Raw genomic sequence first — 17,421 nt, forward strand, 5'->3', positions numbered from 1 at the left:
GCACCCTTCTGCCTCAAAGATGTATTTATTTACTGCTTCTCATTTCCAGTAGTCTAAGTTGGATCAGGCAGCTTTGTGGAATTGAGTTCATTATTATTCGGTGAGAACAATTCCTAATTGCTTCTCTTCAAAAACAGTCATACTGCTGTCAGTTCTCCTCGTCATGAAGAAGAGCAATGCATATGAATGAACAGCTACTTTTCCTAGGATGTTACTGTATCCTGGAAGTTTCCAGTTGCCTGTGATTAACGTGTTATGAGCTTAGAATGCTTATTGCTATTCCTTACTGTCATTTTCTAATTGGTCACGTATGTGGTGCCAGTTCATGAATATTTAGAGGAATGCTATTATAAACTCGATAGGACTATAAGGGATGGAGGACCCAGATAGAACTTATTGTAAAGAAAAGAATGCATTCCATTTCAGATGGAAATCTGAAACACGATCTTAAATCTTGAGAAAAATGAAACAGCAGCATATCTTTCCAGCTTTAAATGATTCATCAGTTTCAAGAGGAGTGAGGATTTTAACAGAGTCTCAAAGTAATAAGGGGCAAAAAGTCCTATTCAGGTCCTAAATACTAAAAATATTAGAACTATTGTCTTCCTCAAAACCTGCTCTGATCTAGTGCACCTTAGTCAACTCCCAATATTATTCCCCTTTAAATAATTGATAATCTTACTCAATGGTCATTGGCTCTTTGAATAAACCACAGCCTTCTAATGTCATTACGCAGTTCTTCATATCTTCCTGGAGAGGATTGCAGAAGGAGATCTCTGCAGTACATGGTACTTTCAGCCGGGGCTGGCTCAGTAGCTAGTCAGAAAATAAATAAACACATTCTGTGTTTTGCAGCCCTTACAAAATTAACAATGAAGCATATAAATGTAAGGGAAACAAAAAAAACCATGATTATTCATAGACATGCTTCTTTCTAATTTATTTCTATGATCTCTGGATATCCCTCTAAGTCAACTGTTACTCATTTAAAATCATGCTAGCCTTGCTAAAATAAAAAATACAATAAAAGAAAAGGAAAAAAAGGAAACAATTTCAAGTTTATTTGCATTGTACCTATGAAGTGTCCCATAAGAGTCCCTAAGTTTGTCTCTTAGATCGCAAGTCCCATAACTAAAGTTCTTTACCTTTACAATAACAGGTGGCCTGTTGATCACAATATCCCTGCTCACCATCAGAACTTCTCCACACTCTGGGTCTGAGACAGCAACTACTTTCATAATATTATGATCACAGAGATATGGTCCATATTGACTGTATGATATACACAGTGGAATTTTTTTCACTGTAAAACAGATTTATTTTAATTATTTTTTCTGTTCTTTTTGCCTAATATTTCCTCTTTCCTTCCTCCTAAAGTTTAACTGACACTTACAATGGCTTAATTAAATATTTTGTTATCACAGCATCTTTGAAAACAGACATTTTTCCTGGCTTAGGAAGATGCATAGCTACCTCCAACAACACCTTCACAGTTTTCAGTTAATATAGCTGTATCAATGCATTTACAAGGAGATTGGTTTATTACTACCACTATTACTCAAAATTTGGAAACTTTAATTCCATTGTAATCTTTAAAGCATTAATTCAAATTTAGGCAATTTAAAGCTTGGTAAATCAGAATGTTAATATCAGATATGAAATTTCATCTTATAATGTTTTTTTTAATTAGATCATTTTTCTTCCAGAAAAAAAGATAATTAAAGTGAAAACAAGTGTTTATGTTCTGATACACCTTTGCACTTCCCAGCCTATAGAAATAATTACTTGAGTTCTAAAACAAGTGTTTTTTCTGGCCAAATGGAAAAAAAAAAAAAAAAAGCTTTTTCTGATAGTCAGGTGCAAATTTATGTTTGCATTGAATACAGAATCCAGAATTAACTTTTTAGCAGAATCAAGTTTTTAAATGATCATACTTAGAAACTAAGGAAAGACTATGATTTACCTGCCACTATACACACAGTAGTGACACTACATTGATCACTGTAAAGTGAATAAATCTGTCAATATTTAACATCGTATTCATTTCCCTTCCCACCACTATCAGGAAGTGTCCACTAAAGCTAAAAATCAAACTATCTCCTGGAAAGAACAGAGGACAAAAGGGTATTAGACAAATTGACTGCTTACCCTCCCTTGGACCCAACGTGACATTCACACTGTCTTTCCAAAATTGATCCATTGGGCAGCCACTGTAGGTTATTATTTGTGCGCACAAATTAAACTTCAGGTTTTTATTTTCATTACGCAAATTTTCAAGCAGCCAGTGCAATTGGACGTCTTCACCATACATTGGGCAGTTAGCCATCTTTAATCTCATGTTAATACCAGAGTCACTCAAAAATGGGTTTTTCAGAGATGATAACTCTCTCTCAATATGACAGTTGGAAGCATTGCAGTACCCTGGGTGAATTCTTCTGTAGGCCCGGTAACAGGCTTCTTTGTTTTTTACAGAACCTGTTGAAAAAGATACGTGATAATGAGTCTGGAAAGCACAAGAAGTCATATCTACCCAAATAAAAAAGATAATTAAATTTCCTCCTCCTCCTTCCTAAAACCCAGCATAGTGGCTTAGTGTAAAATGAATCCACCAGATAACAAAACAGGAGATATGGTAGTCTAACAAAATATTTTATTTTCTAGAGAAATGAGAAATATTTATTTTCTTTAATATTTTAAGAAATATTTATTTTCTAAATAAAATAAATATCTCAGAAGAACATTAAAAAATTTAGTTTTATTAGTTAAATTTAAAATAGTCATGTAAGTCTCTAAATGTACAGTTATTGTAGAAATCAAAATAGAACTCTTTATAGGGGTGAGGTTGAATACGAAATACTACCTGGTCTCTCAAAAGGCAAAATACACCATTCAAAGAAAAAACTATCAATTGCTTTCTTTTACGTTTCTGTTAAAAAAAACCCAAACACAAAAACAAAAAACCCACCAAAAAAACCCAAAGCAAACAAACACAAACAAACAGAGCTTGCAATTTTACAGTCAGCTCTTCAGTCCTTTAGACAATTTTGCTAGCTGAACTCCTGCCTACTACTGGAAGATGAAAATCAGTAATCAGTAGCCCAAAGTAAGAACAGCAGAATATCACACTAAAAGGGCTGGCAGGCATCTCCTGTGAGGAGTGGCTGAAGACTCTGGCTTTTTCTGGTTTGGAGAACAGGAAGCTGAGGGGCAACCTCATGGCTCTCTACAGCCTCTGGAGCGGTGGATGTGCAGAGGGAGGTTTTGAGCTCTTCTCCCTGGGATCCACTGATAGGACACGTGGGAATGGAGCAAAGCTGCATCAGGGGAGGTTTAGGCTAGACATTAGGAAACATTTCTTTATCAAGAGGGTCGTGAAACACTGGAATGGGTTCCTAGAAAGGTGGTCAATGCCCCAAGCCTGTCAGCGTCTTATAAAGAGGCATTTGGACAATGTCCTTAATAATATGCTCGAACTTCTAGTCAGCTCTGAAACAGTCAGACAGTAGGACTAGATGATAATTGCCATAGGTCCTTTCCAACTGAAATGTCCTATTGTGTCTTATCCTGTCCTAAATGGGTGGAATAACTGTGTGTTTTGTTTCAATAATCTAAATATGTTTACAGGTTTAAGAATCGAGATCTTTGAACAGAAAGGCATCTTCCTCTTTCTCAAAAATGCAAATTTATATTATTCTACTCATTTTAACACAGGACAGAATACATTTGTAATTTTATATTGATATCCTTTAAAATTTCCTCTAACACATTTAATGATTTTTTATCATACCTATTTCATACTTGTAAGCCCCAGTGATATCTTCAAATTGCTCACTGCCAACACTCTTGGTGATTAGACGTTGTCCACATGGCCAGGCATCACAGAAAAATTTTGTTCTTTTGGCATTGTTTTGAGAAAGCCAGCCGACATAGTTTGAATTTACTCGAGAAAACATATGATGGCCATCATAGTCCATGTCCAGTTCCCCTTCTCTGATGCTTCGAACCCATGTAGGACCACTGCAAGCTAAACCTAAGCCAGATAACAAAAATGTTATAATACGTTGTGACCTGAGTAGTAGAGAAACTCAAAAACATAAGCTGAGAAAGAAAACTACAGTTGTAAAGAGTTACCTCTGCCTGTTTCCAAAGGTGTTGGATCCAGACACTGCCAATCACCACAGCATTGATTTAGGTCTCTGCGAGCCATCCAGGATTCATTCCAGCAGTGATATCTCCTGTAGGATGCAGGTATATGGCAAATTATTTGGGAAAGAATAAACGCTTAAGTCTATTGTATCAAAGTAAGATCCTCATTCCCTTAGTATTTCAGTTTGACCTCATCATTTTTGACACATGAAAAGTCAGAAAATTCATTAAAAGTACTCACAGATGAGACCTGGATAAAAACAAATTTCTGATGCAGTGAAACTATAAACATACAGGCAAAGGGTGAAAACCTGAAATTCTGCTATGATGAGTGATAATATCATAGTTATATGAACATGAATTCCAAGGTTTACAAGAATGAAGAAATGCATGATAAGGAACCTCAGGAAGACAACGTAATTATCAGTGAAGTGATTATGACCGATGATAATAGTCCTAATTTGTGATAATTTTTCTCTTGTATTTTGTGATCTACTTAATATTTTTACAGCTACTAACATTAATGGCCTTATTCTCACAAGTGGGGTTTGGTTGTTTTTTTGGAAAGGTAGATTGAGAAGGCTGCTTCTTCAGTAATTTCATGGTTTTGAAATTCATTATTACAAAACTGACAGCCTTGCCACACCAAAGAAAGCGACACATTGATCTACTAGATTTATACTAGTCGTTCTATCATTATTTTTGACAAAAATATGAGGATTTTTTTTATTTTGTATTTACCATAGCTTGTCTTTACCACACAGGTTTTTTCCAGTACAGTCAAAAATCTCATTGATACCAAGGGGATTCTCAATTGAGCATGGAAAACAGAAGTTTGTGACAACACGGCTTGGAATTCCCAAACATCTCATCACTGTAAGGAAAAAAATACTAATGAGTCATTACAAATGAATCAAGCAATCATTACAAATTATCAAGGAACTACCTCATTTTATAAATAACCATTCTACATTCTACTTTTCAACTATATAAACACAAATGGGTAGAAGACAATACTTGGAATGCAGTGATTCTGTCTTCAAGCTTTTTTTTTGGTGGTTGAAAAGTAGTCTGAAAAGAGCTTATCAAAAAGGAATGTCTTGTTACAATTCCAGCTTTTAAGAAAAACCTAAAAAATAACAAAACCAGATCTGGTGCAAGTTCAGAAGTAACAAACCTGATCCAGCACTAATAAAACATCATAATTATTTTTTTTTTTGTAAACAGAGTTTAGTACATATAGACTCATCTACGGAATATCAGTTCAATCTTCTTCAATGCAGAAGCAGATTCAGTACATAAATGGTATAGTGTAGGAACTCAGATTTTGTGTCTGTAGAGTTTAGTTCATTATTATCTCATCTTTTACAGTAAAAGAAGATAGTAGCCTGCTACTTTTATATTTTGGAGGAGTCGTTGCTAGGTCCTCTAGCATATCTTAGTGTTTTTTCTAGTCCTTCAAATCTCACCCAAAGGATAAGTTTTGGTTCCATGTTGCTGCACTTGCTCTGTGTCTTAAAAAAGCTGAAGTATTAATAGTTGCATGGTATAACTGTCACAGAAAAGCCAATACTGCTTTTCTACTTGCTCTTGACACTGTGTGGGAAAGCAAGAGGTTGATAACAAACATTATGCTAGGAGCCATGTCATAAAAAGAAAAAATATTCCCTTTCTTTTCTAGTAAAATGCTTATAAGTAATATTCTCCCAGCAGCTTTTAGGCTCAGAGGTTTTTGATCCTGATTTTCTTTCTTCCTCTTTGGATAACGAGGTAAGGACAGACTGAAATATCATACCTGTGCACATTACTGAAGCAAGAGACCCACAGTACCCATATCTGACCGGCCTGCATCTGCCATTGTACCACTGCTGAAGAATAGGGACACTCCCATTCCAGGAAAACGGCTTTGTTCCTTTCAGGTAATCATTGTTTTCTGGAATCTTTATGATACTGTTAGTGGTATGGCTGCTTATCTAGAAAGAGAAAAAACAACTTTTTCAAATAGCTGACCATGCCTTCACTTCCTAAGCATATCATAAAATCCTCAGATTAGTGTTACAAGTTATTTTTTCCTGTGAATCTGAGCACAGGAAGGATTTTCCCTGCTATTCATGCTGTGTTTGATTACAGTGCAGTTTGCCCTTTTATCTTTTGTAATATATTGAGGTTTGACCCAATCTATTCAGAGGTCACACACCACTAGATGTCTTACCATGTGATTTACCACCATGCTGACATGCACAGGATCATTGCGCCAGCAATGGTCACGATCAGAGCCATGATGGTAACTTGCACCCATGTCTAGGATCTTCAAGCAGATATCCAGAATTCCTTCTTCAAACTGAGGAAAGAGAAGTTAACACAAGCATCATGGTAGGCTGACATTGATAAACTTCCTTACTTTCCAGTAATCCAAGTCTTTTTGTGTATATGAGCTGCCCTCTCTCCTCCCTTGCATTTAAAAAAATATAAAATAAAAAAAAAAAAAAATCAATAACAGCTCCTAGTGGTCTGCATGGTTTTGTCTATCTGCCTGAAAGAAAACCAAAGGGAAAAACATATCATTTTTGCTTATGTTTTACCAATAGAATAATTTTCCTCCAGAAGCACAATATTATGGTTTTATATTTTCCAAGAACATTCTGCAGGTTCCTTAATTTTACTACAGAAAACTTCCTTCCAGTTGTTTGGGCTACAGTGGAATTCCCAAACATTTTGTTTTGTGCTTTCATAGTCTGGACTAGTCCTAAAAACATTTTGCACTTGAATAGCATAGCATGTATTTTTGAAAAAAAAAAAGGATAACACTTCATTTATCCATATGGATGACATCTACTTATGAACAAGTCTTCAAAAGTACCTGGCCAAAGTGCCACGGTCGGGAGGTAATATGTTTGTGAACTCCTTCATACAGAATCCCATGTTCATTCAGAACATATTCTTCTCTATGAGCTTGGTTGTCCATATATACAGGGTCATCTGAAAAAGATACAGAGCTATCAGTCAGACAGTATCTACTTTTCTAGCACTTCTATGCCTTTTGCTTCACTGGATCTCCCTTTATTTTCCTACCCATGTTTGATATGTTCTTTTAAACTTGTTCAAGGGTGTGGACTCCTTAAACATTCACAGACAACTCTCCTACTTGCAGCTAGATATTATCTTTGATTAAGTCTCTCCCTGCTGTAGTAAACCTGAATTACAGAGCTTGCAATTTATCTTCTCACTAAGCTGCTCTAGGTGTCAAACACTGCATTTAGAGTCAGTTTCGATCAAATGAAAAGCACAGACCATGTGAATATTCACCATGTAATTACTTTTTGCAAGGTCTTGCCGACTCCAGAATTTCTAGTTACCAGAACCAGATCTACAGAATTTCATTTATATTTACACTATATTATTTCATGGTCATATCATAGAATTCACACAATCAGAATGGTTGAGGTTAGAAGGGTCTTCTGAAGGTCATTTAGTCCAAATACACCTGCTCGGGCAAGGACATATGTAGCTGATTGCCCAAGATCACCTCCAGGGATGGAGATTCCACAACCTCTTTGGGCCACCTGCGCCAGTACTCAATCACCCTCAAAGCAAAAGTGTTTCCTGATGTTCAGAGCAATCCTGTGAAGTTTATGCCCACTGCTTCTTGTGTCAATCCACTGTAAAACTGGGAGAAAAATGTTGCACTACACCCCTACTACCATTAAGAAACCAGATCAAAACACTGTCTTAAGACAGCTTTGAACTTGAAGAAAATAATAACAAATAACAACACAAAATTCCTCCCTGTTTCTCATTATTTTTGTGAGTCTATTCTTTAGCTACCAGCTAAGTAATAAATATGTTCAGTAGTTTTTACGCATCACTAGCATTTTTCTTAAAACTACCTGACTAGAGCTCTTACCTGCACACCAAGGGTTAAAAAGGACATAAAAATCTCCAAGACATCGCTGATATGTGTGACCACAAGATGTGATTTGCATATTGAGAATGTAACGGCCAATGCAGGAGTTGGAAGGAGGAAACACGCTGATATTGATGCATTTTGGCTGATGAATTTTGTGGGAAGCACTCCAGCAAGTTTGATCTAGACATTTGCCCATTGGGAAGGTACATTTCGTCTCATTTGATTCACAGGGTCTGAGGCCTTTTCAGGAAAAGAAATACAACTTGCATCAGACTAAACAAAGCACATGTAAAAAGCAAGTAATTTGCTTAGCCAGCATTTGCAATGCAAAGCTCCCAAGGGTGGATTTCTTTTTCACTTGTCACTTCTGTAGCAGAGTGAGAAAACTTTACATGCTAGCACAACCACCCGGGTTAGGGGTAGGTAGTCTCAGAAGATGAATGAGTAGAAACCATTTTGTCACTGAAGACTATGGGAAATACTCCTTATCAGCAAAGGGCTGGGAAAGACTATGCAGAGTTTTGGAATTACGACCTGTCTCCACAGTGAAAACAGCCTGGTCCACGGAGTCATCCCATTCCCGATTTTGGAAGCGAGCATAAAAGTTGAAGGCTTGCCCTCTCCTTATTATCTGTCTGTCGGTTCCGAAGAAATGGGTATTATGAATTTGGCAGTTGGAAGGACAGTTCAGGTCGACTTCTCCCAGCTCAATGACTGCAAGATGGAGAAAGGAACACAAAGAAAAAAAAAAAAGATAATCGAGTTCCCATCATTGACTGAGGTCAATATCACATGAAAGAGGAGATAATGATGAAAGACAGAGAAAAAATTCAGCAACAAAATTCAAACCTCAAACACTGAGATTGAGACATACATCCATAAAAGCATCCCTACAAGTTCACCAATTCTCTAGACTGCAGGTGGAAGCTTTGATTTTTAAGGCTGTGCTACAAGTTTCACATCTTTTATGTAGTGCCTTCTTGGTCTATAAATACTTGATGTTGATGAGCAATATTAGCATCTCTACTTGAAAAACTGATTTTGCATTGTAATATTCTCTCTACATTACAACAGTGTGTCTACAGACAGCTACTTTTCAACCACAGCAAGACAGCAAATGTTTTGTACATGCTATCTGTTGAGAGGTTTTTTATATAAGTAATAAAATAATAAAGTTGAGTAAATAAAAGATTTGATAACAAATGTAGGTGTTTGGAAGCTTAAGTGGGCACATCAAATGAGTTATGAAAAAAATAGATACGCATAAAAATCTCCCGAAAATTATAACTACTGTTAAACGTGTATGCAAACATCTCAATCTGCATTTCCCAAAGTCCTAAAAGGTTTGTAGATATTTTTGAGGAAATTAATGGGGAAGGAAATATTCACAAATAGTGACATTTAAAAAAATTCTGAAAATCTGTGAAAGGTGCTATGATTATCTTGACAAAAATCTTAGCCGATGCCCCCTTAGGCATCCTGCCTAGGTATCAGTCATTTCATAAGGGTAATTACTGGTGCCAGGATGGGTGCCACACTCCTTTTTTTTTTATGTATTTGCATACAACTTTTTCTTTTCAAAAGTGCTCTAATTGAAGACAAGGAGCGCCACAGATTCTTAGTAGTTTTGGAAACTGGGCTTACTAAACTACAAAGTCTTGTATATTATTTAAATTCTAAAGGGTTAAGTTTGGTCCTGCTAAGCTTACAGAACAACTAAACAATGCAACTTCTCTAACTATGTTGGCACTGAGTTGAATACAGAGTTAGTATTTAGGGGAAATTAATTTTTTCCATCCAAAAAAAAAATCCAGGGTTTACCCACATAAAAGGAGATTCACAGCTAAGCCCATGGGACTGGGACACTTTTAGTACAAACCAGTGGAGTTTCCCAGGATCACATCCTCAAGCAAATCATAATTGAAATAACTAGGGGAGGCAGGGTAGGAAGAAAACAAAATAAAAAAAAACCCAAGCAGCATTTTCTTATTTGTTTCCTTAAACCATCTCAGTTTTCAGCTAACCATTTAAATTTGGTAATGAATTCTTCATTCAGCTCTTCAGCAAAGATCAGCAGATAAATGCATGGGCGTTACCCATGTCAAAAACATCTACACTATCAACAACAATCACCAAAAAATATGGCAATGTATTACATCATTATTGCTCAAGAATGCGTCAGACCTGCTGACAAGAAAGAATAACAGAATTGAACTGAAAATCTTGTATCTTAAAGAGAGTTGCCAACCTCAATGCAAAGTGTTCTGGTTAAATAAAAAGGATTAGAAGTGCTTATAGCACACATGACGAATTCCTGTGGTCACGAACACTGAAAGAACCTGATAGATCCTCGCCCGTCCTCTGGAGGCATTTATAAACCAAGACAACTACGCTTCATCCACTTATTAATCCAGCTGAACCAGAACATCGAGGAGCTGGGATATTACATGTTTCCCAGGGAAGTTCTCCAAAGTCAGCCCACATTTTACTTATCAGAGTTACTTATCACAACTAGATCACAAGGAGCTAACAATTGCCTTCTTAAGCAAAGGCAGCTCAGAGAAACTACTGAAAGCTAAACAGTTTCACATCTCTTATTCATTTTCTTGTGTCTGGTAGAAACCCGACTCTCAATACCAATCACTGGGTTTTCTCTGTCAATTCACATTTCGTGTTCGTTCCAGAGAGAACACTTGAGGTATTCATTGTCAAATAATTGGTTCTGGCAGTACTTTGTAGTTTATGCCAGAAATAAAATGCATTCTTTTCCATGCTCTTTCTTATTCTCTGAATTGACTGTTTCACCAGTTCTCCATAGCTCTCATTTTCCTTATAAAATAAAAAGGTTTTTTCACAAGTTGTTTCTTTCTTTCTAAGTTCACAATAAAAGCTAAACCACAGAAGTAATCCCTCGACTTGATTCCACACAGCAATATGTGCAATTCTTTTTTTTTGTCATTACACCTGTCCATTTAATTATATCTGCTTTTGGTACCAAGTAAAGTTTCAAGATAGTAAAGTTTCAAGAAACTCACCTTCCATTTTTCTTCTACATGTACTAGTAGTATCTGAAGAACAGTACTGGCGGAGATACCTGCTCCTCAGCAAGACGCACAGCAAGGTCTGGCTGATCTTCTCTGCGAACCAACCTAATTTCCTCTCAGTAACCTTTATATTCAGAACTAAAAGGCTGTCACACATATTGCATCAACAAAATACCAGTTTACAAAGAGGCCCCACCCATGTGTCTACTGATGCTCATAAATGATTCATTTTAACTTCCAGCATTATTAGGGAGAGTCCTGTGGCTGAAGGGAGAGAGAGATCTTGGTACCTCACCTATAGCATAGTACTCTCAAGGTCCCAACTTGCTATGTCTCAAAAATATTTTAAGGCTGCAATGAATCTAAACATGTTTCAGCATAAGCCCATAGTTTTAGCCATTTAAAGTTCCCATAAATCACAGCACGTACTGTTCCCTCCTGGCTAGACATCTTCAGTCACCTGTAAGAAAACAATAAAGAACACTAGACTTAGGCTGAATTTAGACTCTCTGAATATGATGACCAGTGGACATTGTTATTATAATATAAGCCAAAATCTCAGCTTTCAGGAAGTCTGCAAAGCACTCCTTCCAAGTGGAGATCAGAATAAAACGAACAGTTATGAACTTCCCAGTAGAATTGTAAAATAAACAGAGAATGTGAAATAAATGTTTTTTAACTTGACATTAAAATTTAATCTAAAAATTACAGAATTTATTTATACATTGTGTGTATTTATGTTCTAGTACACAGTTTTGCAGCTTCTTAGCTTAGTTCACCTCCTTTTCCCAAAGTTATGAAGATCATTTGAGACTTTTCCATTAATTTCTGAGAACAAAAAACATTTAAATATTTAGACACAACAATGCATTATTTTATTTAGGTTCCAGACCTATTTAATAAAATAAAACAAAATAACTGCAACACTGTTCTCTCCACACACTCAGTGAAGAGGATATTGGCCTGCAAATAGGAAAGATGGTTCAAAATTTCCTCTGCCAAAACCAGAATGAACATTTGCTACAGTTGACTCCTATCCTTCTTATGCATTCTATGCCAAGACTTACTCCATAATATATCCTTTGAATCCCTCCAAGTTACTTTATTTTGGATTATAAAAAACCAAAAGACACAAAAAACCCCCCCAAAAAACCCCAAACCAAAAAATCATTCACTGATTCAGAAAGAACACAATGACTGAAGTTCAGTGATCTTCCTAACTGTCTGGATTCTAGACAGTACTTTAAGAAATCATAAAATGAAACAGCTTAAGTAATAGTGAAATAACTTAGTAAGCACAGCTTAACAGCTCAGGTATTATGAAATAATGTCACAGAAATTAAAGCAAAGCAAAAAAAAAGCACATCAACATTGGGTTTGCAGCAGTGATTAAAATAGTTGTATGACCGATGCATATGGAAGTGAACATAATATTAAATGTGTTTGTATTTGAAATTTGTAAATATTTGGCTAGTCAGTAGGCAGGCATGAAAAAATATGTGAATCCTAATTTTTTCATTTATTTCTCATTTATATGAAAACTTTATTTTTCTTAATATTTGCCATCTATTAAACTTCAGCTCATTAAAAGATTAGAAATAAAACCAATACTATTTATTCCATAAAAAAATAATTTAACAGTCATAAACACATAATCAACTTTAAACCAACCTGTAAAATGGGAAGGGTAGCAGTCAAGTCACCTATCAGAGACCTGCCTACAAATGTATGCCTGTACTAGCGTCCAGGGAACAGAACAGAAAAGCATCTAAGTTGGTCACAGTTTCCAAGTACAGACTAAAATCCTCTCAAATACCTCTAGTTCAATCATCCACCTAAAATATTTTGGTAAATGAAAGCCTGTGACAAATAAAAGAAAACAAATAAGCATCAGTAAGTGGCTGCACCTGTGGGTTCAAAGAGACTTAATTAAGAGTTTAAAATAATAAAGGCCTGAATCAGGAGCGGAACACTTTCTGCATGGACATGAGTCACTGACTTTAGTAAGTGTGCTTACTTAGATCCTTGAAGCTGCCTTGGTGCCTATCTGTCTCTGCAGGATCACTATATAGATACCCAGTCCCAAAGGAAAGCCTCCCAGATACCCAAGTCCCTGCCTATCAGTGCTTGCAAAGCCACCCAGTTGCTGTTGCCAGCTCACAGCAATCAGACTGGTTGGTCCTCTCACTTAAGCCCAAGTCCCAAGTGCCTAAAGTAAGAATGTTTAACGAGGTAGAAAATCACAGCATACTAGCTCTCTAGGCGCACTCAGTCTATTCTTACCGCTTCTGCCTTCCAAGCCCTGCATCATGAGAGTTGGACTCGAAAGTGGCACGGGAGACTGAGCACAAACGGGAAACAGAGAAATGGCTCAAAGAAAGGGTTTGCGACTCAGCTCATGGCCTGTTTAAACAACTCATGTGTCCTGATTGTTGACCTCCAAGGCAGGTTGTTGCCTTCTACCCAAGGAGTCTCCTCCTGGATAGAAACAATTCCCCTCCCTGCCTAGCAGTAGGCTACAACAAGCTAGGGTTGATAATGTTTGGGTCCCAGCTGGGGATGATTTTCCCCTCTGCCTCCATCTACTTCTCTAATGCTTCACTCATCATTCACTCAAGCTGTCCTCTCTACATTACTACAGTATCTTACTTAAACATTCAACATTCCCTGAAATGTGCAAAGGAGCTGATATGCCTGATGCAGGCCTGAAAATTCTGCAGAACAGTATATTTATGAAGATTCAGGCACATCCAGAATTTAAGCCATTTAGGTTTTTAGGTTTCTTTAAAGACCTTGACTTCGGCCCTTACTGCACAAGCATCTATGCAATAATAAAGAGATTTTTAATTTCTGGAGTAATTGGTACTTGCACAATGGTACAGACTACATTTACCTTTTACAACATTTTTTTTTTATTACTTTCATTACAATAGACTGACACATGATGAACATGGACAAAGTCAAGCAGAGTGCCTGCTAAGGCTCTGAAATCTTCATAGCTCTCAGTTGCTCATTATGCCTCCAGGAAAGGGCAAGGATTGAAGATCAGGGCATCGCAATCACAGGAAGAACACCTGTGAACAGCACTGGTACAGTTCCACAGCAATCACTAATATATTCGGAACAATAGAGAAGTCACAGTAATCAAGCATCCACGGAATCTTTTCAAGAAAAAGGAACATAAAATGACAGCTCAACAGGGGATAAAGGAGAGAATCAGAAAATATGTGAATTGAGCTTAAAGTGTCTTGGTGAAAGTGGCATCTAGCGGAGAGCTGGGGTAACTACAGTGCTTTAAAATGTAGCTACTCGACAATAGCACGTGTCAATGGGCAGCCCTAAAATTCTCTTTTTTTGCACTTGGCCGTATAATTGTATTCTTTTGATCACTGGACTTGGAGTTCACCTTATTAACGAACTTCCAATTTTGTAAAATAGCATTGAATGATAGACTAAAAAGTGACCTGTCAAGCCAGGATATTTGAAGTCCCTAACTCACCTCATTTTCTGCTACTAAAATCCAGGAACGTTTTTGTGTAACAAGGAAAAAGGATAGAGAACAACAACTTGGTTGCCATAGGTTAGCTCTAAAATAAGAACATGTTTGTTAGGAGTCTACATCCAACACTTAGAAGCCTTGTACTACAACGACAATAGGCTGACGAGCTAATTTGAACCCTGTCACAGAACACACCCAAAAGTTTCTTAAAATTCATAAATGAGTTTGCAATGAGAGTGCCTTTCATTAAAAACCTGAAAGCACCGGCATCTGCTCTGTTGAGTGTAAGCAAGTATTACAACACCCTATTTACAGGTGAATTAGGATAAATAAATGTTTCAAATGAAATCTTAAACAAGAAGTCTGTGTTTTAAGAAGTACATGGCAGCTTTGTCCTTCTAGAAGCTGGAGGAAATTAGTAACATAAAATAATTATAGGTGGTTTCTGGGACAACAAAACCACCAGTCTTCATACAAAGAAACCAAAAACTCCTTCAATGCAGCTCCCCATCCAAGCTGGTCCACAGGACTCGCTTTGTGTTCTGATGGAGTTACTTGCTCTCTTGTCTCTTAGCCGTTTACTGGGTTTCCATGAACTGTGTAAGCCACTTTTTTTGCTCCATTTAATAGGATGCATTTTACCAATACCCACCAGGCAGAGGAGAAAGACACACATCTACACTGTTGCAGTATATGCAGAATGCAGAAAGGTAAAACAACTGCAGGACGTGCACCTCATACGAACAAGCAGCAACATCATTTGTGCTTAAGGCATACTGCCCTCATATTTAGAAAAGAACCTAGGTAAAACGCCAGCCTGAGTCATATTGAAGGCTGCATTTCTTCATCTTTGCTCTGAAGGACTTCCATAATAATATTTTTTTTTAATTGGCTCTTTTTATATGTACCTTAATAACAGTAGCAAGGATGACCAGGTCACCTCAATAGAATAAAACCATAAACATTGCATAAATTGCAACTAATAAGTTTCAATAAAGAGAAATATTTGATTTGTCTGCCAGAAAAAAGCCCCAAACCAGCTCCTTTTCACAAACTGAAGCTAGAATTTACAGCTGAGTAATTTGCCAGGTAAACTACTCCGAGTAATGTAAGTTCACTTTTAAATAAGTTTATTCACAACTATATTTAAAACGGAAGCAGAATAAGCTGGCAGTACTGTAAATTCAAACCTCAGTTCACTCAGCAGTAACTTTCCCACACAGAGACCTATAAATCACCAGGCCTGTGGTTATAACCCACCAGTCTAATTGCCCAAGCGAGGGAGCAGATACCACAGATCTTTTACTTGGACAGGCAATGCTAATTGAAAAGATTCAGTCTGCACAGTCTAAGTTGAAAGAGTAAAACAAGGAGGGACATTTACTGGGATGGATCACAGGAGGTTTGAGGCTCTCTGGAAGAATGCAAGTTGGCTCCCACTCTATTCCATAATTTAAAGCTTCAACTTTTAATGAAGCCTGCTTGTTGTTTAAAAAAAATTCAATTTTCTCCTCTAATGCTTTTTTGTAGACATTCATTTAAATTTTCTTTATGCAAGAGTAGAGCTCAATATCTTGAGGCACAGGTCTAAAATATAGATCTCCATACCAGCAAAAAAGCAAGAGTCTTGAGTACTGATATTTACATTATAAAGAGCTCTTGCTTTACCTGGGAACTATCTAATATCAAACACAGGTATGAGGAAATACTTTTATTGTGACAAACTAAGTTCAATGCCTGCTTGATGTAACTTTTTCAAGATTTCTAAAATTTCCCAAGCATTGATTGTTTTGAAGTTAAAAAATACGCATTTATAATCTGGTTTTATTTTAAGCAGTTGGTGGTAAAAGACTCATAAGTTAAAATTAATAGGGACACACTTAAAATTCTAGGATGTTTCAGACTTCTACAGTGGATATCTTACAGATATACATAACACAGTATATAAAGAAGATAGTATTGTGTATTAAAAGTAAGGAAGACCCCATGTAACAGAAATGCAAATACTTTTTTTTTTTAACGTGTATAATCAGACACGTGTTTTCTTCAATGAGAAATAGCATGGTAACACACTTAGAGGCTCCAATATCATATATTTATTTGGGGAGGGGGAGAGAGACAAATACATTTCAACTCATTCGCAAACTTTTTAAATTTTGTTTTAGATTAACAGGCCTGACAGCTGGTGATTTCTCCGCTCATCAGGGAATGATTAGACAGCAGGTTTAGGCAGACAAGCTAACACATTTGCTGGAACGCCAGGCAATGACATTGCTCTAATGATATTTGCCTCAGCTTTCAGAGCCTTCCCAATAGCAGGGGAATAGAAATTGATTCCAACGGAACATCAAACTCTGTTTTCAGCAACATAAATACAACACAAGATATAGAATGAAGAGTGTCAAAGAGGGATAGGCAGCTGGAAGCACAAGTTTAGATGGAAGCAGGCCCTAGTGCATGCCAAAGCCATAGCTACTGTTCCCTCATGTTGGAAGTATCTTCGTGTGTTGGTTTCAGATGTGTAATAGGCTTAATTTCACTTCTGATTTCTCATCCATCTCACACTCTGCTAATTCAACAGATTTTTACCTCTATTTCATTACTGTGTCATAAGGAACAGGCAGCTCAAATCAAACTCTAACAGTAATGTGTGAAAGGAGGTTAAAACATAAAACAGGACTAGTGATCATGGTAGTGTTGGGTTGATGGTTGGACTTGATGACCTTAGAAGTCTTTTCCAACATTAATGATTCTGTGAAGACAGATGATGTTTCTCAATATGAAGTAGTAAATACTTGCAGTTCCTGCACAAACATTGTGCTCTA

At 36.8% G+C, this 17,421-nt stretch overlaps 1 protein-coding gene across 1 annotated transcript; it reads right to left on the reverse strand.

Annotated features, from left to right (window-relative positions):
- Positions 1 to 678: 678 nt before the first annotated feature.
- Positions 679 to 11,254, reverse strand: LOC104278804 (protein-glutamine gamma-glutamyltransferase 5-like). The gene is made up of 12 exons (XM_009875897.1): positions 11,089 to 11,254; positions 8,588 to 8,767; positions 8,051 to 8,293; positions 7,007 to 7,125; positions 6,359 to 6,487; positions 5,942 to 6,119; positions 4,888 to 5,020; positions 4,132 to 4,235; positions 3,779 to 4,030; positions 2,149 to 2,475; positions 1,146 to 1,303; positions 679 to 816 (listed from the first exon to the last, which is right to left on the reverse strand). The coding sequence occupies exons 1-12, from the start codon at positions 11,252 to 11,254 to the stop codon at positions 679 to 681; spliced, it is 2,127 nt and encodes a 708-aa protein (XP_009874199.1).
- Positions 11,255 to 17,421: the final 6,167 nt, after the last annotated feature.

The sequence above is a fragment of the Apaloderma vittatum genome, unplaced genomic scaffold, assembly GCF_000703405.1.
Source record: "Apaloderma vittatum isolate BGI_N311 unplaced genomic scaffold, ASM70340v1 scaffold7389, whole genome shotgun sequence".
NCBI classification, from domain to species: Eukaryota; Metazoa; Chordata; class Aves; order Trogoniformes; family Trogonidae; genus Apaloderma; species Apaloderma vittatum.